This window comes from Labrus bergylta, chromosome 18, assembly GCF_963930695.1.
Source record: "Labrus bergylta chromosome 18, fLabBer1.1, whole genome shotgun sequence".
NCBI lineage: Eukaryota > Metazoa > Chordata > Actinopteri > Labriformes > Labridae > Labrus > Labrus bergylta.
This window is the reverse complement of record NC_089212.1, coordinates 9,322,721-9,349,447: the sequence shown is the minus strand read 5'-3', so window position 1 is coordinate 9,349,447 and position 26,727 is coordinate 9,322,721. Positions and strand designations below refer to the sequence as shown.

Below are 26,727 nucleotides of genomic sequence, written 5' to 3'. Positions count from 1 at the left end.
AGGGCGCCATCTACTGGATCAAAAAGTTGCACTTCCTGAAAACTTCATGTTTGATTGTTTTTCTCTTTTTTATAAGTGAATGTTGAAACTGTCCTTCAGGATGAATCAATAAAGTTTGATGTAAAAACACTCTTTGTGGGGCGCTGGTGGCGCAGTGGTTAGTGTGCACGCCCCATGTATGGAGACTGTGGTCTTCCAGGCAGGCGGCCCAAGTTCGAAACCGGCCTGTGGCTCCTTTCCCGCGTGTCATTCCCCTCTCTCTCTGTCCCTGGTTTCCAACTCTGTCCACTGTCCTATCTCTCAATTAACGGCCCAAAAAGCCCAAAAATAAATCCTTAAAAAAAACACTCTTTGTTCATGAAGTGATTTTAAAGAAATCAAAAAAGTTCCCTTTTGACAACATTAGAATAAACAATGTATTTCATAAATAAAGTTTGATCAACATGTCTTCATTAACGATTCAAAGTATGAATGAATGTCTGAGCGTTTGTTTACAATAGAAATAAAAACATGTGAGTGTTTTTTTAATCCCTCTAATCTTTATTGTTCTGAGCTCATTAACATCGTGTTCAGTTTGAGGGTCACAAACTGTCAGAGTCATGACTCTGTTAGCGAGGTCATGCTGAGGCCCAGGAGTATGTTAATGAGGGGGAGGGGCTTAACATGACATCAATTGATATGTTAATGAAGGCGCTGAGCGTGGGGGGCAGGGCCTAACCCAAGACTCATTATTAGGTTAATGGATGGCGGGGTTTAGGGTTAGGCTCATCCTCTATCTCAGTCTCTTTTCATTCACAGCCTTTATTTCAGTCAACAGTTTACTATCAAGTTTAATAAGAAGACATTTAGAGGGTTTTATAAAGCGCTTTATAGACACTCAAAGACGCTTATATATAATATCATATATATGCTATATAGTGTGTGTGTGTTAGTGTAGATGTGTGTGTGTGTGTGTGTGTGTGTGTGTGTGTGTTAGTGTAGATGTGTGTGTGTTAGTGTGGATGTGTGTGTGTGTTAGTGTAGATGTGTGTGTGTGTGTGTGTGTGTGTGTTAGTGTGGCTGTGTGTGTGTGTTAGTGTAGATGTGTGTGTGTGTTAGTGTAGATGTGTGTGTGTGTGTTAGTGTGGATGTGTGTGTGTGTTAGTGTAGATGTGTGTGTGTGTTAGTGTAGATGTGTGTGTGTGTGTAGATGTGTGTGTGTGTGTTAGTGTGGATGTGTGTGTAGATGTGTGTGTTAGTGTAGATGTGTGTGTGTGTTAGTGTAGATGTGTGTGTGTGTGTGTTAGTGTAGATGTGTGTGTGTTAGTGTAGATGTGTGTGTGTGTGTTAGTGTAGATGTGTGTGTGTTAGTGTAGATGTCTGTGTGTTAGTGTAGATGTGTGTGTGTTAGTGTAGATGTCTGTGTGTTAGTGTAGATGTGTGTGTGTTAGTGTAGATGTGTTAGTGTAGATGTGTGTGTGTTAGTGTAGATGTGTGTTTGTTAGTGTGGATGTGTTTGTTAGTGTGGATGTGTGTGTGTTAGTGTAGATGTGTGTGTGTTAGTGTAGATGTGTGTGTTAGTGTAGATGTGTGTGTTTGCTGACAGACTCTCTCTAATCCCACTTCCTGCTTATCTAAACAGTGTGTTTTTCTGCTTCACAGACTTCAGTGTGCACTAATATCAGCTGTCTGCTCTAATCTCCCTGTGTGTGTGTGTGTGTTAGTGTGGCTGTGTGTTTGTTAGTGTAAATGTGTGTGTTAGTGTGGCTGTGTGTGTTAGTGTAGATGTGTGTGTGTAACGTTGTTGTTCCCAAAGTAGAGTCTTGCAGGCTCTGACTTCCTGACTTTGTTTTGTGTTAAAGAGTCGATGAATGAAGTGATGAAGAAACAGCTTCTCTCTGAACACGTTGGAGCTTTAATCCTCCTCTCTCTCTCAGACTATCACTTCACAAACCTCCTTTCTATTTAACACTCAATAATACCATCTGTTTCATTTCATAACACGCTCAGTTTATTAAGAACAGGTCAATAACCCACATGCACGCAGTCATGGAAAAATAGATGTGAATTTGATATCCAAACAAAAGATAAATGTCCTTGTGATTATCAGACCCCGTGTGACATCATCAGACAACTGTGACATCATAAGACTCCATGTGACATCATCAGCCACCGTGTGACATCATCAATCAGCTGAAAACAAAGATGGTGGTCGATGTTTTGTGTCTTTTTTCTTTCTAGAAAATGTCGCTGACAGAGGAGTCCGTGTCTCCGGCTGCACTCAGAGACTCCTTCTCCACCACCGTCTCCTCCTCCTGATGCTCCTCCTGCACTGCGATGGAGGGCAGGTGAACATCCCTCTTCCTGGCTCCTCCTACAAACAAACAGAAGGCTCTCAGTGACACACTGACTGCACAGAGAACCATCTGAAGAACACATCCTCCTCCTCTTTTTCACACAACAAGCAGACGACATGATGATCCCCTGTGAGGCTCATGGAGAGGGGGATTATGGGTAAGTGTAGTTCAAAGAGGCACTAACCTTCCCACCTGCTCAGTACATACAGGTGTGAAGTATCACAGTAATGTAACCCACAACTTCCACCAGATCTACATAGCATCTCCGCAATCAATCTTTTACTCCCTCTAGGGGTCAGTGTGTGTGTCTGTCTGTGTGAGTCTGTGTTTCTAAGTGTGTGTGTGTGTGTCTGTGTGTGTGTTACTGAGTGTGTGTGTTACTGAGTGTGTGTGTGTGTGTGTGTGTGTTTCTGAGTGTGTGTGTGTGTGTGTGTGTGTGTGTGTGTGTGTGTGTTACTGAGTGTGTGTGTTTCTGAGTGTGTGTGTGTGTGTAAAGTTGAAGGTCTGTCAGTCTCTGTCTCTTTAATCAGAATGAGCTCAGTAACCGTGACAACGTGCTTGCGGGTGGATGTGCTATCAGTGTTTCCATGGAGACACAGAGAGAGCAGCAGTTATTAGATGTGATGAAATGATGTTCTCTAATAACATGTCATCAAACCGGAGAAATCTTTGACGTGTGTAAACGATTCTTTATCGATCCGAGGACAGAGATTACGTCAGGATTTAAACACAGACAGATGTTCCCAAATAAACACGCCTCTGACTCTTTAAATGAATCTTTATAATGACTCCAAATGACTCTTTAGAATGACTCTAAATACTCTTTATAATGACTCTAAATTACTCTTGACTCTTTATAATAACTCTTAATTACTCTTAATGACTCTTTATAAAAACTCTTAATGGCTCTTTAAATTGACTCTTCATAAAAACTCTTAATGGCTCTTTGAATTGACTCTTTATAAAAACTCTTAATGGCTCTTTGAATTGACTCTTTATAAAAACTCTTAATGGCTCTTTGAATTGACTCTTTATAAAAACTCTTAATGGCTCTTTGAATAGACTCTTCATAAAAACTCTTAATGGCTCTTTGAATTGACTCTTCATAAAAACTCTTAATGGCTCTTTGAATAGACTCTTCATAAAAACTCTTAATGGCTCTTTGAATAGACTCTTCATAAAAACTCTTAATGGCTCTTTGAATTGACTCTTCATAAAAACTCTTAATGGCTCTTTGAATAGACTCTTCATAAAAACTCTTAATGGCTCTTTGAATAGACTCTTCATAAAAACTCTTAATGGCTCTTTGAATTGACTCTTTATAAAAACTCTTAATGGCTCTTTGAATTGACTCTTCATAAAAACTCTTAATGGCTCTTTGAATTGACTCTTTATAAAAACTCTTAATGGCTCTTTATAATTTTAGCTTTGATGATCTTGAAGTGAAAATATTTTTAGTTTAGCTCCAACAGGCCCGATGATGACGGACATGTCTACTGAGTACACACTGAGAGGCTGTGAGTGTGTGTGTGTTAGTGTGGAGGTAAAGTAAACACAGACACACACCACTGCTTGTGTGAGCTCTCTGTATGAGCATGTGTTGTTTTAGAAAATGTTCTGTGCAGTGTGTGTGTGTGTGTGTGTGTGTGTGTTGGGAGCCCACTTCCTGACTCAGTGATCCTGCTGATGCTACTACTTCCTGTTTACATTCAAAATTCTCTTTAACGGCTCCACCACACCACAGAGACAAACTGATTATTTCACACACACACACACACACACACACACACACACACACACACACACACACACACACACACACACACACACACACACACACACACACACACACACACACACACACACACACACACACACACACACACACACACACACACACAGTTTATTAATAATCCAGGTTAGCTCAGTCAAAACAATTCCATGTATGGAACTGTGGGGACACAGTGGCTGGATGTGTGTGTGTGTGTTGAACAGAATCAGTTCTACTGTTAATAACACTATTACCATGGAGACATGACATCCCCTGCTGGGCATTAAGAGTATAACAAACACAACATGGACAATAACAGAACTTCTTACCTGTGTATGTCCCCGCCTGAAACACAAATACACACACACATACACGTACACGTACACGCACACGCACACACACACGCACACACACACGCACACGCCCACACATACACACACAGTTAGTTTATGTCTGTTATCTTGGCAGCAGGTGAAGCTGTGTTGGAGCTCCCCTGTAATAATATATATGCGTGTGCGTGTGTGTCCCACCTGTTCTGCAGCGCGTGTGTCCTCCAGGTGAGGAGGAGACGTTGACAGGTCAGATAGGAGGTCAGAGGTCAGAGTACTGATTGGCTCCACCATCAGGTCACCCATGGCAAACAAGTCCTGATTGGTTTCTTCAAAACAGACCTCTGATACATCTACAAGAAACAGACATGAGTGATATCAGAGTGATGTCAGGGTGATGACATCACGCGTCAGAGTGATGTCATCACGGCTCAGTGTGATGTGTGTGATCCTGTGATTATTGTCTTTGCTGTGGAGTTCATCATAATGTTCTACTGTGACTATGAATGAAGGCTCTGGGCGTTCACTCTCAGTGAAGTGCTGAGTCATCATTAAAGACAGCTCCATATAAACATCAAGGTGTGTGAGAGGTGGGTGTGTTTGTCCTCAGCTGTGCCTGAAGGCACTCGTACCTGCACTGATCTGTCCAGGGGAGGAAGTCTGACCCTGCAGGGCTTCTGTGATCCTGCCGAGGCTCTCTGGATTTGTAGTCCTGTGCGGTTTTGTAGTTGGATCCTCCCTCACCTCCCCCATGCTCACCTCCTCCTCCCTCCCCCAGGAGCCCTGAGGACACAGGAGGCCAGAGATCAGGAGGTACAGTGTGGCTGTTTGTGTGTTTATGACGAGGGATGTAGCCTGTTGTTCAAATCCCTCACCATAGAATGTGTATGTGTGTTTACCTCTGGCTGGGGTCTCTCTCCTCTGTGTGTGTGTTTGACTCCTTGCTCCATCTTGGTCAGCAGGGTCAGCAGGAGGTCATGACCTCTGACCTGACCCTCACTGGGGGGGTCAAAGTCCTGGAGGAGGGACAGGAAGTGACATAAAACTCAGATGGCTGCTAATGCTACAGTTAGCAGTGTTAGCAGCTCCAGCCTTCATTCCTCCTGCAGGTAAATGTTACTCATCGCTCAGGTTTAACCCGACTCAGCATATTAAAGATCTAAACACTGACAAACTACAACATGCTCTCTGTTTACATCACAGTGGTAGAGGGAGGAGAGCAGGCCCACTAACCAGAGCTACAGCCCCGACTACACAACATTTAACTTTCACTGTGGGCTGACATTAATAAAAACATGAATTATTCATTTCACACACTACAAACATCATCAAACATCTCATGAAACAGGAAGCTTTTTTATTCTGCTGTGGAAATTTAATAACTGAGGAGCAGAGAAGAAATAAAAACATGTTCCTCACCATGTCCTGACACTCCTGTAGGGAGCTGGAGAAACTACAGACAGCATCGGCATCTGGGGGGGGAAGAGAGGCAGAGAGAGAGAGGGGGGGACAGAGAGAGGGAGGGGGGGACAGAGAGAGACAGAGAGAGAGAGGGGGGGGGACATAAGAGAGACAGAGAGAGAGAGAGAGAGAGAGAGAGAGGGGGACATAAGAGAGGCAGAGAGAGAGAGGGGGGGACAGAGAGAGACAGAGAGAGAGAGAGAGGGGGGGACATAAGAGAGACAGAGAGAGAGAGAGAGAGAGAGAGAGAGAGGGGGACATAAGAGAGGCAGAGAGAGAGAGGGGGGGACAGAGAGAGGGAGGGGGGACAGAGAGAGGGAGGGGGGGACAGAGAGAGGCAGAGAGAGAGGGAGGGACAGAGAGAGGCAGAGAGAGAGGGGGGACAGAGAGAGGCAGAGAGAGAGGGGGGACAGAGAGAGGGAGAGGGGGGGCAGACAGAGGGAGGGGGGGGATAGAGAGAGGCAGAGAGAGAGGGAGAGAGAGAGGCAGAGAGAGAGGGAGGGACAGAGAGAGGCAGAGAGGGAGGGGGGACAGAGAGAGACAGAGAGAGAGAGAGAGGGGGGGGACATAAGAGAGACAGAGAGAGAGAGAGGGGGGGGGGACATAAGAGAGACAGAGAGAGAGAGAGAGAGAGAGAGAGAGAGGGGGGGGACATAAGAGAGACAGAGAGAGAGAGAGAGAGAGAGAGGGGGGGGGGGACATAAGAGAGACAGAGAGAGAGAGAGAGAGAGAGAGAGAGAGAGAGAGAGAGAGAGAGACACCTTAACATGTAGTGTTTTTAATTAAATTAAATGTAACATGCATACAAACTCCTGCACACTGGCCAACGTTGTGGAAGTCAATCAGAGATTGTCTCATTTTTTTTTTTTTTTTTTAAATGTGGTACTAAAAATCCCAGTTTCCAAAACTTCTGGGGTTAGAGCGTTTTCATGTCAGACACCATTGTTCTTCTCCCGCTGCTCTGCATTCACATTGCTCATGTTATTGGGCACACAGGCGTATGTACAAAGTCTGAAACAGCAGGTGGCAGTGTGCACACAGTTGGTTTACTAATCCGCCAAAAAGCAGAAGCAACCACTCAGGTCATCAACTGGGCAACATCTGTTAATGCCTGGAGCCCATCCTGCTAACTGTGGATGACTAACGACCCTCTTCCTTTCCCACATCTACTGGGCAGCTCAGAGGATGAAACGGGCCCTTACAGCGTTGATATGGCGGGTTTTAAAGAGACATTTAGAATCACCTTCACAACTCTACTCGCTGACAGCAAGAAGAAGAAGAAGAAGTCACCTGTGACGGCTGCCAGCTGGTTGATGCTGACGAGCAGCTCTCCCTCTGAGATGTGTTTGAGAACTGCTTCAGTCTCTGCGCTCTCTGAGGAGCAGGAGGAGGAGCTGCTGCTGGAGCTGGACTCCTCTGAGGAGCTGCAGGACGACTCTGGTCTTGGACCAGGAGGAATGGAGGGAGGAGGCTGAGGGGGCTCCTCCTCTGCTACTGTCATCAGCCTGCAGGGGGAGACAGAGAGACTACAGTTATTAAAGAAGAAGGAGGAGCAGGACGAGAAGAAGAAAAAGAAGGAAGAGGAGAAGAAGGAGGAGGTGGAAAAGAAGAAGGAAAGCAAAAGGAGAAGAAGAAGGAGGTGGAGGAGAAGAAGACCTCCTGCAGGAAGTATTGATGTGTGTCCTCACAGTGGTTGTGGGTGTGTATCCAGGTGTTCCTCTGGACTCTCCTCATCCAATGGGAGTTCAGCGTCATCCAAGGCAGGTGGGGGCAGAGCCTGATTAACATCATGAGAACTCTCTGCAGGGTGGGCGGGCTCTGGGCTTGATGTGGGCGTGGCTATGGGCTCTGAGGTCATAAAAGGGTTAAACCTGGAAATGAAGGGGTTCATATAATGATTAAGATGAACAGCTGTAACTGACCGGCTGCTGTGATTGGCTGAGGAGACTCCTCCAGAAGGCTGGTTGTTTCTGAGGGAGGGGGTGTGGTCAGGGGCAAGGTCTCTCTGATGGGCATGGTCGGGCTGGGTGGAGGGGTCGGTACTGGTGTAGGAACCAGTGCAACCAGTTTGTCCTGGAGCAGAACCAGCAGCAAGATTTAGTTCAGGACATGCACAAACATAAACAAATAAACAAACACAAATAGACAAACAGGATTTGTTCCAGGGATAACATGAGTCAAACACACACACACACAGATTCACACTGCAGACTATATGAAGGTGTGTTACCTCCTGATTGACTTCTGGACCTAGTTCTGTTGGTTCTATTGGTCCAGGTTCTGGTACTGGTTCCTGTGTGTCTCTGGTCCCGAGCATCAGGGCAACCTGCTCGCTCAGAACCTCGTTAACCAGATGACGAATCAGAGAAGAGTCCACAAGCACGTTAGAGTCCACAAACAGCTGCAGACCTGTTCCTCCTGCTGCCTCCACTGAACACACACACACACACACACACACACACACACACACACACACACACACACACACACACACACACACACACACACACACACACACACACACACACACACACACACACACACACACACACACACACACACACACACACAGTAGGTTAGTGGTTAGAGTACAAATACAGATGTATGATTGTTTTTATTTGTGTTTTTTTTTATTGAATGTTGTTTGACAGCTGGAGCTCCTCACTGATACCTTCACAGTTTAGCAGGAACATGCTGACACCTGCTGGCCAACATTTGATACTACACCTGAAGACTTGAAAATCTCACCAAAGTCAGAGGTCATACTCTGCTCCTCAGCCTTTGATTGGTCATAGGAGTCATTCTGGACGGGGTCAGAGGGAGATGGATGGTACATCTCTGAGATCATCCTGGACATCAGCTGCTGCTCCACCCTGATACACACACACACACAAACACAGACAAATAAACACACACACACATACACACACACACACACACACACACACACACACACACACACACACACACACACACACACACACACACACACACACACACACACACACACACACACACACACACACACACACACACACACACACACACACACACGACATCATTGCTTTATGACATCAGGATGTTTATTCTCTCACCTTAAAGAGACAAATAAACTGTAATTGGTTTAAATTCCGCTTAAGAGACGAGCAAATGGTGAACTCACGAGTTTAGAAATAACATATAGAAAGAACATAGAGTCGGCCCTCACCACTCCACTAACTGGTTCTCCATCAGCTCTCTCTGCAGGTGGAGGCCCAGGACAGAGGTCTGATCCTGGGAGGGAGGAACAGAAGGGCATGTGGGGGGGAAGACTGGACCCTGATACAGGACGGGAGGAGGAGACGGACCTCCTGCTAACTGCACCTCCTCCTCACCCCCCACAGTCACCTCCTCCTGCTGAGGACAGGGGAGAAGAGTAAAGGAAACTTTATGATGCTACACTTGAATAAGAAACAAGAGTAAATATGAATTATAAATAAATAATGACACAACATGATGAAGGTTTATAGACTGACTCTCAGTCAGAGTGAGGGAGTGTTTCCTGTTTGTGTCCAGCAGAGGGGGCTGTGGGACTGCAGCTGAGGAGCACAAGAGGAGGAGAAAAGAGATGGAGGAGACAAAGAAGAGGAAAAAAAGGAGGAGAATCTATAGAAAGAGGTGAAGGTTACCCCAGGAAGAGGAGAAGAAAAAGATAAGGACAGGAGGTGAGGAGGAGACAGGAGGTGAGGAGGAGGAGAAGATAGGAGGTGAGGAGGAGGAGGAGACAATAAAGACAGGAGGTGAGGAGGAGGAGGAGGAGAAGACAGGAGGTGAGAAAGAGGAGGAGATAAATACTGGAGGTGAGGAGGAGGAGAAGATAAAGACAGGAGATGAGGAGGAGGAGGAGAACATAAAGACAGGAGGTGAGGAGGAGGAGGAGATAAAGACAGGAGGTGAGGAGGAGGAGGAGAACATAAAGACAGGAGGTGAGGAGGAGGAGGAGATAAAGACAGGAGGTGAGGAGGAGGAGGAGAAGGAGATAAAGACAGGAGGTGAGGAGGAGGAGGAGAAGACAGGAGGTAACAGGTAACAGGTGACAGGAGGTGAGGAGGAGGAGGAGGAATGAGGGAAGAGGTAAAGGTTACCTGTATGACATCAGCAACAGACAGGAAGTCAGTTCCAGGGAAGATGCTCTCCTCCTCTTCCTCACTCCTCCTCTCAATGACATCAACATGAGGGGGAGGAGCTTCACCTGCACCTGGCTGCTCCGCTCCCTGTCAACACAGAAACACCTGTCAGGGACCCCTGACTGTTCAACTATCTAAGTAAGGACCTCCCTGCACCGTGAGGACACTTTGAACTGTTTACAGGTTTACACCTGGTGAAAGGTGTACTGAGGGTCCTCACAGGTATAGGAAGACATACCTGTGTGAGATGCATCAAAGATCCATTGAGTCAGACTCTCACTCCCTCACTCTTCATGAAACACAGTTAATCTATGATGTCATCACTTTTATTTAATATTTAATTCAGGGAAATATTTGGATTCATCACAGTCACACTGACAGGTACAATACTGGTTACTATGGAAACTCCCACATATCTGAGAGCAGTCATACTCACTTGTGACTGAAGCTCAGGTGTTTTGTTGTTCACGGTAAGTGGGAGGAGTTGTCCACAATGAGTGGGAGGAGCCATGGCTGGTGATGTCACATCCTGTTGACGCCCAGAGGGACACCTGGAGGAAGAGTCCATCCTGGGGCGACCTGAAGGGGGGGTGGGGGGTACTTTAGTCTGACACAGGTGTTCTTTACTGTTCACTTTTAAAAAACTTTTGATTGTTGTTTGTTCTGATGTTGGTTTGTTTACTGACCCAGTGGGATCGCCATGGGAACAGGGTAACGGTCTGCAGGGTTCACTATAAAGTCAGCCGGGTCACCAGTGGTCAGGGGGGAGCTGATGATGTAATGATTCTGAGGAGGTCCAGGTGACAGAGTGCGGGTAGGAGCCAAACAGGTCTGAGTCTTACAGGACTTCACCTTCACACCTGAGACGGAGACAGGTAACAGGTAAGAGCTAGCATGTGACAGGTAACAGGTAACAGCTAACGTGACAGGTGACGGGTAACAGGAGGTTACAGGTGACAGGAGGTAGCAGGAGGTAACAGGTGACAGAAGGTAGCAGGAGGTAACAGGTAACAGGTGACAGGAGGTAGCAGGAGGTAACAGGTGACAGGTGACAGGAGGTAGCAGGAGGTAACAGGTGACAGGTGACAGGAGGTAGCAGGAGGTAACAGGTGACAGGAGGTAGCAGGAGGTAGCAGGAGGTAACAGGTAAGAAGTAACAGGTAACAGGAGGTTAGAGGTGACAGGAGGTTAGAGGTAACAGGAGGTAACAGGTAACAGGAGGTGACAGGTAACAGGAGGTAGAAGAAGGTAACAGGTGACAGGAGGTGGCAGGAGGTAACAGGTAACAGGTGACGGGTGACGGGTAACAGGAGGTTACAGGTGACAGGAGGTAGCAGGAGGTAACAGGTGACAGAAGGTAGCAGGAGGTAACAGGTAACAGGTGACAGGAGGTAGCAGGAGGTAACAGGTGACAGGTGACAGGAGGTAGCAGGAGGTAACAGGTGACAGGTGACAGGAGGTAGCAGGAGGTAACAGGTGACAGGAGGTAGCAGGAGGTAGCAGGAGGTAACAGGTAAGAAGTAACAGGTAACAGGAGGTTAGAGGTGACAGGAGGTTAGAGGTAACAGGAGGTAACAGGTAACAGGAGGTGACAGGTAACAGATTACAGGTAACAGGAGGGAACTGATGAGCTGCATGGACTGGGGTTAATTTAGAATAAAAATAGGTTTCTGACCTTTGACGCTCTCCACCAGGCGAGGGCGGGGCTTCTTGTTGAGCGGGGATACAGGTGAGCTGAAGCGCAGGTATGGACTCTTCTTCAGGGTTCGTCTCACGCCCTCATACCGAGCTCTGCCGTACATGTGAGACAGGAACATCTCTCCATCCTCCTCCACCTGCTGCCTGTCTGTCAGACTACCTTTGGCTCTGACAGGCTCCGCCCCCAACACCTGGAGGCACAGACAGTCAGTGACATCATAATCAGTAAGTCATCACCTGAGTCTTATGATTGAATCAGAGTCGAGCTCAGTCTGACCTCTCCAGCTGTCTGTTCTCCTCTTCCTGACGCAGTCTTACTTCCTGTTCCTCTGAGCGTACTCAAAACCCTGCCTCTGTGGGCGGAGCTACCAGCAGCTTTCTGTGAAGTCGCTGCGGTGACTCTGCTGGCCGAGGGTTTGGTCACTGCTTCTGCAGCCCTGCAGGGGGTGACATCCTCCGAGGCCATCTCAGCCTGAGGAGAGGAGGAGAAGACAAGATGAAGAAAGAGAGATGAACCCTTTTGACACTTGGTCTGGGGATTACCCTTGGTTTCCAGGTGTTCCATGACTTGTGGTAACTTTCTCTCAGCTCACCTTGATGTCTTTGGACAAAGTGCTGATCCAGGCGTCCACCGTCTTCTTTATCCGGACCTCCTCAGTCCAGTCTCTGCAGAGGACACACAAACAGTGAGCCTGATTAGATTACAGGGTGATGATGCTTTAAGTCACCTATAGGTTGTTACAAGCTTTGATCACCTGTTAGCATTAGCTTGGCCTTCATGTTATCGTCACCAGCTTCCTGTGTGAGCAGCTGAGTGTAAGCTGTGTCTTAAGTTCTTACTAAACACTATTGTACCTTCGGTTGTGTCATTGTTTGGTTACCATGGAGATGTAAGGTTATTCTTAACTAGCAGAGCGTAACGTCCAAACACAGAGCTTAAGGCTACATGAGGTATCAACAAATGTTAGCCATCAGTTGGCAGAGAGTATGTTAGCATTAGCTACCTGTTAGCAGCCAGAGCCTCCAGCTGGCAGTGCAGCATCTCACCAGTTTTAGCTCTCAGCAGGACCTCCAGGTTCTCCTCCAGAACCTTCTTCTGACTCCTCACCTGACGGAGAACCTGACCTGCCTCCTCCAACATGGACGACACTGCAGGACTCCTCTGGACCAGAGAGGACTGAGGGGTCTGGATTTGGTGGAAAGGACTTTCACTGGACAGGGACAGGATTTGATGGGACTTAGTGTGGGAGGATTTACACTGGTTTTGTTGGGAATAAGACTGGTTCTGTTGGGATTTAGACTGGTTCTGTTGGGGATTAGACTGTTTCTGTTGTGATTTAGACTGGTTCTGTTTGGGTTGTAACTGGTTTTGTTGTGACTGGGATTGTTGGGGCTTGGTTTGTTGTGATGTGGATGGTTGGGACTGGGGACAGAGTAGTTTGGAGTTGGGTTGGAGCGACTGGGAGTGTTCTGGTCGGAAGTCGTCTGATTTGGTCTCAACAGGTTGTGACTGGGATTGTAAGGGCGTGGATCGAGATTGTTTCGTTTGGGACTGGTTTTGTTGGGACTTTGACTGTGAGGACTGGGATTGGGGTTGTGTCTGGTGTTGGTTTGGTCCAGGTCTGGTGGTGTTCAGAGAGTCTTCTTTCTGTTGAAGGAGAGTAAGAAACTAAGAATTGACATACATACAAACACCTGAAGGTTTCTGTTCTTACTCACCGTCAGCAGTGTCTTCATTTCGCTCCTCAAACGTCCCATTTCACTCAGCATCTCATTTGCTCTCCTCGCTGCAGCCTTACTGTGATTGGCAGATGACTGTGGGCAACTTCCTGCAGCTGGCCTGGTTGCCCTGGAAACCCTAGATACACCTCTGTGATACCTGTCATCTCTGAAAATAAAGAAAACAAATAGAGAGCTGCAGCGTTCAGAGCTGATCAAATATTTAAACTGCAGATTTGTCTTCAGAACATTTTAAAAAGCTTCTTATTGGTTCCTGGTGAGGTCATCCACTTCAATACTTTTCAACACCTTGTGTGTACACTACAATCTCTGTTATTTGAATGGTGGATAGTATCAAAGAGCACTTAAGGCTTAATAAAAACTACATATCTTCACGCATAGTTTAACTTAGAGAGAGAGAGAGCACTGTCTCAACTGTACTACTTCATATTTAAAATGTATTTATGCAACTTAGTCAGTGTGCAGGACTTTACCTGCAGTCATTAAAAACATTACATTCTCATTTTCACGAGTCTAGAGCTTTTATTGATGTTGTCATGTTATCAGACAGGTATCTCCATCGTTTGATTTTCACCAGTATCAACTAACTGCTCGCGAGCGACGCAGCGTGAAGCAACACCCTGTTACTATTCTCCTCTCTGTCAGTTGTATTGATGAACGAAGAAGGAGGAGGCTCTACACGGCACTGACACTCGCTTTTCTCACTCAACAGAGCCTGTTGTACAAAGGGGAGATAACGGTGCATAAATAGTATCCACATCATGATAGAAATGTTGACCTTTGACTTGTGTCAACAACACCAGAGAAAAACTTTATTCCGGCCGTGTATTGACGAGCCTCTGTGTTGTACAAAGCACCTCACTTCAGTTTGTCCACCTTCAAGACAAAACCAGTAGATGTCAAATTGTTAGCAAGAGGAAACTGAAATTCACGGAGCAAAGAATGATGTATTTAACGGATGCAGTGAGGATAGCCAGCGGGCCATTATGTGTGACGTGACGCTAGCGCTGTTAGGAAACGGTGTAACCCTCGTGTGCTGTTAGGAAACGGTTTGACGCTCGCAGGCTGTTAGGACACGGTGTAACACTTGCTATAGAAGCATAGTCCAATACTAAAGCTGCTGATGTGTTTTGACTCCCAGGAGTGACCTGGCTGACGCGCTGTACTGTCGTATGTAGGTTAATATGATACCGTTTGTTGTATGTGGTTTCAATAACATTATTCCAGGCGTGTCTTTGGTTTGCAGCATAACACAATCCATTTTATTGCAGCACCATGCGAAGTGAATACAGCGTCAATCAGCTTCCATTCATTGAACAAAACAAACAAACAAACAATACAGCTGCGGTTTTTCCATGCCGCCACAGCGGTCAAAAACCATATGCCCTTCCGGGGTCAAACACATCCTGTACCTTGACAAGTGACGTACCTATATACCTGTGCCCTAAGCAATAGGACAGCGACACCCAGTGGCACAATAATGAATATGTTTTACAGCTTGACCCAAAAACACGAATATGGCTCTTACACTCGCGCTGTTAGGACACGGTGTAACGCTCGCGCGCTGATAGGACACGGTGTAACGCTCGCGCGGTGATAGGACACGGTGTAACGCTCGCGCGGTGATAGGACACGGTGTAACGCTCGCGCGCTGATAGGACACGGTGTAACGCTCGCGTGCAGTTAGGACACGGTGTAACGCTCGCGTGCTGTTAGGACACGGTGTAACACTCGCGTACTTTTAGGACACGGTGTAACGCTCGCGTACTTTTAGGACACGATGTAACGCTCGCGTGCAGTTAGGACACGGTGTAACGCTCGCGTGCAGTTAGGACACGGTGTAACGCTCGCGTACTTTTAGGACACGGTGTAACACTCGCGTACTTTTAGGACACGGTGTAACACTTGCGTACTTTTAGGACACGGTGTAACGCTCGCGTGCAGTTAGGACACGGTGTAACGCTCGCGTGCAGTTAGGACACGGTGTAACACTCGCGTGCTGTTAGGACACAGTGTAACACTTGCGTACTTTTAGGACATGATGTAACGCTCGCGCCCTGTTAGGACATGATGTAACGCTCGCGCCCTGTTAGGACACGGTGTTAGAATGTAAAAATGTTTCTCATTCTGACTCAGCTGATTGAAAAAGTGAAGACCTTAAATGCAACAATACATTGAGAGACTGAGGGTCTGAGGTGCAGCTCACACAGGTGTGTCTTTATGTACTTGTGAGGACCCTCAGTTACACCTGACACCAGGTCAGGGAGGTCCTCACTAACATGGTTTAACCATTGCTGGAGAAAAAACGAGAAACACAGATGAACTGAATTCTTTATGAGGTTACAGAAACACACACACTCACAAACAAACAATCACACAAAAAACACACACTCACAAACAAACACACAAAAAACATACACAAAAACACACACATACACCTGCTTCTGCAGACTGACTCTGCTGCTGTTGCTTAGTAACAGCTCAATGGTTTCCCATGGCAACGGGGTAGAGGAGCTGTTGGAGCAGAGAAGATTCATTCACAGAGACTAAACAAGAGTCATCACGTTTCCTCCATTCCTTCTTTATCTCCTTCTCACCAATCCTCCTCCCTTTCCTGTATCCTCCTCCCTTTGTTTCTCCTCTCCTCCTCCCTTTGTTTCTCTTCTCCCTTTCCTGTATTCTCCTCCCTTTGTTTCTCCTCTCCTCCTCAGGTCTGTAAAGATTCTTGAGTATTGTCGTTGTGTGGGGATGAATGCTGATATTTCCCATGATCCTCTCTGCCCCTCAGGTAATCACTGATTGAATAAAACATGGAGGGATATTTGCAAACATAAGAGGACTGAATGTGGGTCAAAATGGGCTCCATCATAACCCAGTTATAAAACTGCCTCTTGACCAATCAGAGGCAGACAAAGAGAACATGTCTGAACACTGCAAGAGGTGAAGGAGGGAGGGGGGGGGCGCCTTCTGAATGCACATTTTTCAATCAGAGAGAGAAACAAGGGGGGCAGCGGAGAGGCTCTGCATAGAGAAATATATTGCTGACATTAACATCTATATCACACACACACACGTTCTCACACATGCACACATGCTCTAACACACACACGCTTTCACACACGCTCACATGCTCTAACACACGCACGCACACACACACGCACACAGACACATACAAATACACATGCTCACACACACACACACGAGCGGTCTGTGACCTCATCCCCTCAAGGTCAGCAGCCTCTCGGCTGTCTGATTAAAATAAACTTTATTGACAGAAACAAGATGTAGTGTTTCATTCTGGCAGTCAGTGTGTTTCCTTTGTTACCTCAACCAGGCTGTTACTGTTACCATGGCAACCAGAGCAACCTGCATGGCAACGAGGAGAAGAGTAACCTGACAGACACAGTGTGTTCAGGTGTGATTATGTATTCTTCTTGCTATTAGACAGAAAAGGTGAAGGAGCAGGAGGCCTACCTGTACGGAAAACTCTGTGGACACATGCACACCTGTACCATCTGTTACAGCTCATCAATGATCACATCTGTTACAGCTCATCAATGATCACATCTGTTACAGCTCATCAATGATCACATCTGTAACATCTGATCAATGATCACATCTGTAACAGCTGATCAATGACCATGAACAAAATCACAGACTTTTTTTCAGCTAGACTGTAGAGCACTCTGTGGGGACTCCAGGGTGATTTATAAGGAGTCCTCAAACTTGTCTGTGTGTACATTTGCATGCACACAATGAGCTGCTACACTCAGCCAAGGGCACCTTACCCATGACTACACACACACACACACACACACACACACACACACACACACACACACACACACACACACACACACACACACACACACACACACACACACACACACACACACACACACACACACACACACACACACACACACACACACACACACACACACACACACACACACACACACACACACACACACACACACACACACACACACACACACACACACACACACACACACACACACACACACACACACACACACACACACACACACACACACACACACAGAGAGAGAGAGAGAGAGAGAAAAATCTGCAATGCAGCAGATGCTGTGTTGTCATCTGACAGGTGAGTGAGTGTGTGTGTAACATGAAAACACACTTACAGACACATTGCCGTTAATGTACAGAAACGTGCCGGAACTTACCTGCAATGTACGATCTTTAAAACAAGAAATGACACATCGGTGTCTACAACTTCTATTGCAGTTTCCATGGTAACAAACAGTCAGGGCGTTGTTTGATTTTGACTTTAAAATTCTGACATGACTAACTGAAATACTGCTGTGAACACCATTAGTGTTGTATGGCGTGCTGTAATGTAGAACATGCACACACACACATGCATGCACGCACACACACACACAGAGACACACACACATGCGCGCCTGCATGCATGCACACAGCACGCACAGTGTTGAACAGGTGACTGAATAAAGCTCCAGCTGAACCTCAGAGCACAGAAAGAAGATGTCAGGTCACCGAGAAGCTGCAGAACATTGAATTTATTACAAGTGACGGAGCTCAAAGGCACGTTACAAGATACACGGTGCGTCTGCTAGAGTTTATCTCTCTGCAGAGTCCTACAAAAATCAACAATCAAACTTGAAATACAATCAAAAATGATCAAAAATAAAAAGTCTTTGTCTTAAAGTGACGGTGTGATGAAGTCTGAGAGCTGTGTCTGTGTAAACATCACACCTCCTTCAGCTCTGTCACCTCCTTCAACTCCGTCACCTTCAGCTCCGTCACCTCCTCCTTCACCTCCTGTCACCTCCGTCAGCTCCTTCACCTCCTCCGTCACCTCCTCCTTCACGTCTGTCAGCTGCTTCACCTCCTCCTTCACCTCCCTCAGCTCCTCTGTCACCTCCTTCAGCTGTCACCTCCTCCTTCACCTCCTTCACCTCCGTCAGCTCCTCTGTCACCTCCTCCTTCACCTCCTTCACCTCCGTCAGCTCCTCTGTCACCTCCTCCTTCACCTCCATCAGCTCCTCTGTCACCTCCTTCAGCTCCTCTGTCACCTCCTCCTTCACCTCCTCTGTCTCCTCCGTCAGCTCCTTCAGCTCTGTCACCTCCCTCACCTCCTCTGTCACCTCCTTTACCTCCTGTCACCTCCTCCTTCACCTCCGTCAGCTCCTCTGTCACCTCCTCCTTCAGCTCCTTCAGCTCCTCTATGACCTCCTTCTGCTTCATCACCTCCTTCACACAAACACTCCCACTGTGTGTCTAAACATGAACATCTTCATGTCTCCACCCTCCTTGCCTGCCCTGTCTGCAGCTGATGACCTTTGACCTGTCAGTGCAGAGTTCAGTGACGATGGAGGATTTAATTCTTCGCATTTGGATCCGATCATAAACAGTTTGTTCTCAAAGCAGATTTCATGTCAAAGTTTAACCTTTGTCTGCATCTTTAAACATAACTGATCATCTTCATTATTTTCGGTTTCTCTCTGGAGAATTAAATGCTGACTCATGTAAACTCAAGTGTTAACAAACAGCTGAGCTGACTCAGCGCCTCTGTCAGAGTGAACACGTCTAATCTGAAACAGAGAAATTATACATTCATAAGAGACGATCAGGAAACAGTTACACCTCTGTAGGACTTCAAAATAAAAGCTCTGTAAACATGACTATTACTAATATAACAAGGGGATCAATCAGTCTGGGGCTGTCAGCATCTCCACACATCATCCACATGTGTGGCGACAATCTGGAACAGTTACTATGACGACAACTGCACAGAGCACTTTTAGTGTCTCAATCTCTTCACAGTTACGCTCAGCTCAGTGAATCAGAATCACACCGAGACAAGAATCAATAATCATCAGCTGATTTAACATCATCTCCACTGACAGACTGAGGATTAGCAGCAGACACCAGCAACCCCACCCCCTCCCCCCTCCCCCTCAGGTGTCTCTCTCCCTCTTCACCCTAACCTCCTCCTCCCCCCCCAGGATGGTGTTGATCTCGCCCTGCATGAAAGCCCAAGGCACGTGCGAGCCAAGCAGAGGACACCTGTCACCTGAGGGGCAGTAAACCTCCCCCCCGACCCCGCCCTCGGTCCCCTCCTGGCCCTTGATGTGGTCTCTGGAGCACGGGAAGCAGAACTTGTGACCCGGGACCGAAGGACACTGGACGAAGTGCGTGTCCTCGAGCCGCTCCGTGCACGCGCTGCAGCTTAGAGGCCCGCTACTCGCCACCGGGGACTCCGACACTGTCTGCGCATGCGCCTCATCCGCAGCTTCCGCGGACCGTGACTGACCCAGGTCTCCGATCCGTCTCTGTCCGGAGCCGGAGGGAGGGGAGGAGTCCCGGACTTTGTTAGGGGAGTGCGCGTTCACAAGCGTGTCCGCTGCCGACATGCGCGCGTTCCCAGGAGAGTGTCCGCTGAGCGGGAGCGCGGAGGAGTCTGCGGTGGAGGTTTGACAGTTGGACCAGGTCTGTCTGTGGTCCTCACAGTCCGGCTCCGGAGTCCTCCTCTTCCTCCCCCCGGTTCTGGACCCGGACCCCCCCCGGCCCGGGAGCAGGGAGAGAGGGGGCAGGGGGGGCAGGCTGCGGTCCGCGTGAGGCTGAGGGAGGAGATCCTGATCCACCTCGTCCTTAAAGAACCGCAAAGACTCCGGGAGCAGGTCTCCCAGCAGCCTCCAGTCAGCGCAGCCCCCGGGTCTCCGCTGGTACTCCAGGTACTTGAAACCGGACGAAAGACCCCGGCCGGGGTCCTTCAGACAGTCCTGGTACATCTGGCGGGCCGCCCCAGACGCGCTGGAGAACACGGTCCCGGACCCGCTTGGGTACTCGATGTAGATCTTCAGCTCGTGCTCCGGTCCCGGTTTAGAAACCGCGTCGAAGGCGAGCACGCGTCCAAGCAGCGCGTGCTCCTTCTTAAACCGGACATCGAACGGCGTGCACGCGCACAGGGTCAGCAGAGTGTCCCTGACCGGCTGAGGCCGCTGGGTCCAGTCCTCGTGACGGTTCCGGAGACTCTCAGTGAGCTCGACCAGTACCTCCGAATTTCGCTGCCGGTCTTTCAGGTCCTTTAGGTCCTTGACGTCCCGGTCCTGCGGCGTCTGGCCCGGATTCGGTACCAGCCCCGCGCCGCCTCGGGTCCTGGAGGTCGGGCTCTGGGCGTTCAGGTCCGGCGGTCCGTCCTCCGGTCTGACCCCGGTCGGTCCGTTAGTCCGGATGTGGTCTAAACGGGCCGCAGAGATCCGATCGGTGCTGAACTGAGATTTCCCGGGTGCGTCCGGGTCTTTTACAGTCTTTATCGCGGCTATCTGAGGAGGTCCAGGTGCAGGAGGTCCAGGTGCAGGAGGTCCTCCGTGAGCCCGCTTCAGGTCCCTTGCGGTCTCGATGACGACCTCGACCCGGTCCGCGCCCTCGTAGTTGACGCAGCCCCTGCAGACCGGTTCCGTGAAGTCCCAGATCATGGCCCAAGACATCCGTGGCAGGTCGCACAGGTAACAGGACTGTCTGCGGGACCACGTGACCTGCGGGGACCACATGATCCCTCTCCGGATAAATCCGGACTGGTCCAATCCACGTAACAGACTGACTGAGTCCTCCCCTGCTCCTCCTCTGTGGTCCTCCTGCTCTGCTCCTGTGTGTGTGTGTGTGTGTGTGTGTGTCTCTCTCTCTTTAGGAATGCCACCTGGCAGAGTAAGTGACGTAGTGTGTACGTGATGATGGATTTGTATTTAATCTCGTCCTCTTTGATCTTCTAAAAACACCAATCAGCTGTTTCATGACATTATTCATTCATAAATTCATATAAAAAATCATGTTTATCTGCAGGATCAGAATGTGTGTGTGTGTGTGTTGCTAGGCAGGTTTCATCTCTATTATTCCCTCCTTTCTTTCGCTCTCTCTCTCTCTCTCTCTCTCGCTCTCTCTGTAATGAAGCTCGATTGCCCTCTCAGGGTAAAAGTGTGTGTGTGGTCAGCTGAAAATCGTCCTTTCAGAACACAATACAACAAAATGTGTGTGTTGGTAACATTCAACAGATATCAAAACAACAAACATCTGATATCTCCAGGTGTTTGATCAGTTCTCCAGGTGTTTGATCAGTTCTCCAGGTGTTTGTCTCCAGGTGTTTGATCAGTTCTCCAGGTGTTTGTCTCCAGGTGTTTGATCAGTTCTCCAGGTGTTTGTCTCCAGGTGTTTGATCAGTTCTCCAGGTGTTTGTCTCCAGGTGTTTGATCAGTTCTCCAGGTATTTGTCTCCAGGTGTTTGAACAGTTCTCCAGGTGTTTGTCTCACACAGAGTGAGTCTGCAGCCAGGTGAGAGCCACAGTTGATATCAGACAGTCACTGTAAATATTAATGTTTTTTATTCAGGTAGAGACCTCTAGTGGTCATAGAACGTATGACAGGAGGATCATATCTGCTACACGCCTTATTGTGAATAACTCTTATCCTTCATCAAATCAAAACGGATGAGTCATCAAAACATTCACCCCCCGTACAGTGTGTGTCGATCGAGACATGAGCTAATCAGACCTATATGGTTTTTTGAACCAGGCTGTAAACCTGTTAATCTCTGCTGTAAAAACAGGCTATTTAGAATGGGTGTGTATGTGACTTCCTGTGCTTCTGCGGCCAGCCTCTAGTGGACACATGAGGAACTAAACCCTGGATTTTACATTTCAGCATCGGCTTCATTTTTGAACACCAGAAGTTGCTGCTTGACATCAGACTACTCAGGAGGCGGAGCTCAGAGCTTCCACTGTATCCAGGGCCGTATCCGAATTGCCAAGTACCTACTCAATCTGTCAGTAGGCAGTAGTCAGTACCTACTATCTGTGCTGTACACTGTTTAGTACCTACTATTCAGTAGGCGCACCGCGCACACAGTAGGCAGATATTTGTTCCTACTTCTTCTGATTCATTCAGTATGGAAGTGACGTCATTTACGTTTCCTGAACCGGCCGAATTCACCCGTTTTTTGGGGGAATATACAGTATATACAGTCAGGTAAACAAAAAAACAATATCACAATGTAAATCAAGTAAAAGACAGATTAAATAACTAAATAACATACAGTAGCCTTCATAAAGACAAGTACAAATGAAAGACAGTAATATACAGAATATAAAGTAAAATAAACCAATAAAGACGCATTTAAATAGTGAAATCATTATTTAAATAGAGGGGGGAAGGTTTTATAATAATGCAGATATTTGTTATATTGTCTGTTGTTAATTTAAAGTAGCGATTTCAGTCGGGATTTTAACTCTAGATTAAAAATTGATTCAATTAATCCACGCTCGTTTGTTTTGATTTGGAGGCGCATGTGAAGTGTTGTTTTACATTTAATTTCACAGCATTGTGGGTGGTAAAATACAATTCATTTCCTGAAAGGATGCATTCGATCCATACTGCATGAAACCCAGAAGTTAGTATCCATACTGAAATGTTCAGTATACTGAGGTGGACCCAAAAAATGCATACTGAATGACCACGAAAGTTCAGCACACTGAAACTCTCTACTGAATAGTACATACTGCCTACTGAACTGTGACAATTCGGAAAGGGCCCAGGTGATATCAGATGCGTCACTTCCTACCTGTCCTCAGTGTGACAGTCTGTGAGCTGCTCTCACACACCTGAAACCTTTCTCACCTGCAGACTCATTCATTTATCTGTTTGTAGAGAGGAGAGACTGTCTGACTCCTCATCATCACAGTGACATCCCACAGAGTGAATGGACAGTCTGCAGGATTTCTGTCACTGCCCAACAAAACTTGCACTCACTCTCTCCTCCCCCTCACCTAGTTTCCTTCGGCCTTTGGTCATGGTGGGTTGTTGCCATAGAAACTGGTCCTGTCTCCATGGCAGTTACTGAGAAGTTCTGCTGACTGCTGAGGACGTTTTCTGATAAGAAAGAGAGAGAAGTCAGTTTGACTGACACGCATGCACGCACACGTTCTGCTGTATCAGTGTGAGTTCGAGGTGAAGTGTTACCATGGAAACAGCAAATCTGAACAGACATGAATGTGTGTTTCTGAAAGCGAAGTTGCTGCCACCTGCAGGTCACAACATCTCACTGCCTTTGTCCCCTTCCTGTCTCAACTACAGCTCCCATCATGCTCTGCTTCTTTTTATTTTACATCCTATGAACCGCTCTGTGTGTGCGTGTATATACATACCCGCAGGATCCAGGTGTCTGACCTGCAGACATGGTAGCTGACCAAATGAAGCTGAAGAAGTGAGGTCAGAGGTCATGGCAAGGTCAGAGTTCACAGGGGCATGTCCTGTGACCATCCTGAGGGCGGACTGCAGCAGCTGGCTCTGATAGGAGGAGAAAAGCCAATGAGCAGTCAGGCAGATTGATTTCATCAGCAAGTGAACAGGTGAGAAGTACCTGTAGCTGCATCTGTTGGCTGTGCAGCTTCTCCAGGTGCTGCAGTGTCTGCTGGCTCAGGCTCCGCCCACTGTCCCCGCCCTCTCTGACACCAGAGCAGAGCAATGTCAAGGTGATGTCGCAGCGATGTGATTTTATTTCATCATTGTTTTAATTTTGGATCTTTTTCAGTCAAACTAACTCCGCCCACATCTCTACCTGCTGTATGCCCCTCCAAGTTTACCTGTCAGCCTGCAGCAGGTTCTCCACGGCATCAGCCAGCTGACAGACACGAGCCTCTAGATCTGAATGAGACTGCACACACGCACGCACGCACACACACACGCGCGCACACACACACACACACACACAGTCAGTACTATAGAGTCAGTACTCAGCAGGTGAGCTGTTCTGAGGTCAGGTACCTTGATGAGAGGAGCAGCAGCAGATATGGCAGCTGCAGCTGCAATGGTGGCGTTGTCAAGGCTACCAGAGGGTAGCCCCGCCTCCATCTGGCCCACTGACACACCCACTGCATCCTTAGAGCTGGTTGGAGGAGGGTCTGGGTCCAGCAGCTGCACTTTAACCTCCCTCCTGAGGGGGGCACTGTGAGACCTGAGCAGCAGAGAGTGAAGGTGATTTTTGTCAGAATCAGGAATACTTTATTTATCCAGAGGGAAATTCCGTATAATAAAACAAAGTGTTGAGATTTAACCTCCAACACAGTGCCATCGATGGCGGTCTCCATGCTGGAAATGCTGACTCAGCCTAATTTTCAGTCAAACTAAGGACAGGCTGAGAGCTGGAGCTGAGGCGGGTTTTAAACCTTAATTTTTCCATTCCTTACCGCTGTTTCAGAGCGGCAAGCACAACACCGCGACCTCCAGCAGCAAACCGTGATGTCAGAAGGTTGTGACCTGCAGAGAGATTCCTGTTAGGACTGGAGGACTCCGCTGAAGGAGGACGCTGCAGAGAGAGCAATGAGCAAGGTAGAGAGAGAGGGAGAGCAAGAGAGAGAGGGAGGGAGAGAGAGAGCGAAAGGAAGAGAGAGAGACAGAGAGGGAGAGAGTGAGAGAGCAAGAGATAGAGGGAGGGAGAGAGGGAAAGCGCAAGTGAGAGAGGGAGGGAGGGAGAGAGAGGGAGAGAGGAAGAGAGAGAGCGAGGGAGGAAAAGAGAGCGCAATAGATAGAGGGAGGGAGAGTGCAAGAGAGAGAGAGATAGAGGGAGGGAGAGAGATGGAGAGAGATTAAATCATTTTTTTTAGATATTGGTGAATTATTGATTATTAACTCGTCAGCTTTAAAAAGGTTTATTTAATTGAATGAATAAATGTTAAAACCTCTGAATGGAGCTTGTTATGAATATTATTCTAAAGGTTAGGATATTTGTATTGATATTATTATACTGAAGAGTCTGAACAAACATTGTTCACTCAACATATCTTATACAGACTTGGACCTCTAGGAGGGAAACTGTTGCTATGGCAACATGTGATAGGATCATGAAGGAAACAACAGGAAGTACAGTTTGGAACTGTAGAATCAGCAGAAGAAGAGAGGAGGACTCACTCTGTTCTCTTTAGTCGGCTCAGGATTCATGGGAGTCCGTCTGTCTGCACACACACGTACCCAGACACACACGTACACGTACACAGACACAGACAAAGACACACACACACACACACAGACACACACACGTACACGTACACGTACACAGACACACACACACACACACACACACACACAGTCAGTGAGAGCTGAGATGACATTCTGATATCACGTGTTATAAAACGACAATTTGAAATATCAATAGAATACAAAAATACTAAAACTTTAAAACTATTTCAATCGTGTGTTATATCTATATCTAGGGGTATCTAGGACTTATATTTCTATATTACTAAAATAATATAAAAGTTTTAAACTCTGATGATTCTCCTATTAAAACTCTAGCTCAGGTCACCGGTTCATCTGTTACACCTGCCAGAGCTCTTACCGGGCGGAAGGTGAAATGCTGCCGGCTGAGGAGCAGCTCCGTCCGGCCTCCTGCGAGGCTTCGGCCGCTGCTGCTGCTCGGCAACAGGTTGGTTCTGGACCGGAGGCGGAGGATCTCGGACAGGGGGGTCCCACAGCTTCTGAACGGTTATGTGTACTCCGGATCCAGCTTCAGGTCTCGGGTCAGAGAGGAGGACTCTGGTGGAACGGATCAAAACGTCCCCGGTGTCCGAGCTGCAGGAGGACAGATCAGGAGTGTTGTCCCCGGAGAGCTGAGACCACATGATGCCCAATGATTACATTTATGTGAAGCTAATATCAGCTAACGTTAGCCTGTTAGCCTCCGCAGCTAACAACTTTTAAACTTCCCGCTTCATCTGCGCACGGAACCTCAGGGTTGAACTGTTCATCCCGGTCAATCAACGTAATGACGCAGAACCCCGGATGATTGAACATGTAATCAAACAGATTAAATATAATTAAAAATGAATAAATAAACAAAGAGGCTGAAGAGTGAAGCAGAACTCCTCAAACAGCAACTGTTGCTGACAACAACACTGCACACTTCCACGTCCGCGTCACAGCACAGATAACAACACGAGAGGACCGATGTCTCACTCTTCCCTGAATTAAGAAACCAAGAACTAAAGGCAGAAAAAACATACACCGAGACATGAAATGATAACTTTGAACAGGTTGAATTATTTTAAATACATAAACATCAATTAATTAAAAGCTTTAAACAAAGGAGCCGGTCCGCGTCTATGAAGGGGCAGTAGCGCCACCTGTCTGATGTAAGTGTCTGATTCAGTTCAGACAGACTTTATTTAACGGGGT

The 26,727-nt window shown here is 47.4% G+C and overlaps 2 protein-coding genes across 3 annotated transcripts; both read right to left on the bottom strand.

Moving 5' to 3' along the window:
* Positions 1–1,967: 1,967 nt before the first annotated feature.
* On the bottom strand, positions 1,968–26,174 carry kiaa0586 (KIAA0586 ortholog). Of its 2 annotated transcripts, none has more exons than XM_065966247.1 (28): positions 25,892–26,174; positions 25,465–25,508; positions 24,744–24,862; positions 24,322–24,511; positions 24,141–24,211; positions 23,918–24,002; positions 23,703–23,844; positions 23,325–23,427; positions 13,481–13,649; positions 12,766–13,409; positions 12,355–12,427; positions 12,039–12,233; positions 11,739–11,952; positions 10,750–10,923; positions 10,500–10,642; positions 10,022–10,150; positions 9,106–9,293; positions 8,646–8,770; positions 8,128–8,327; positions 7,820–7,970; positions 7,586–7,745; positions 7,188–7,402; positions 5,856–5,908; positions 5,336–5,452; positions 5,069–5,219; positions 4,638–4,789; positions 4,437–4,452; positions 1,968–2,353 (listed from the first exon to the last, which is right to left on the bottom strand). In XM_065966247.1, exons 1-28 carry the CDS (start codon positions 26,172–26,174, stop codon positions 2,217–2,219), a joined length of 4,443 nt encoding a protein of 1,480 aa, XP_065822319.1. In that variant the 3' UTR covers positions 1,968–2,216. The 2 variants fall into 2 exon arrangements, with proteins under 2 accessions (XP_065822319.1, XP_065822320.1); XM_065966248.1 differs by having other exon boundaries at positions 9,106–9,290.
* Positions 18,049–21,438, bottom strand: irf2bpl (interferon regulatory factor 2 binding protein-like). Its single transcript, XM_020653718.3, has 2 exons — positions 18,538–21,438; positions 18,049–18,495 (listed from the first exon to the last, which is right to left on the bottom strand). The coding sequence occupies exon 1, from the start codon at positions 21,058–21,060 to the stop codon at positions 19,465–19,467; it is 1,596 nt and encodes a 531-aa protein (XP_020509374.1). The 5' UTR covers positions 21,061–21,438; the 3' UTR covers positions 18,049–18,495; positions 18,538–19,464.
* Positions 26,175–26,727: the final 553 nt, after the last annotated feature.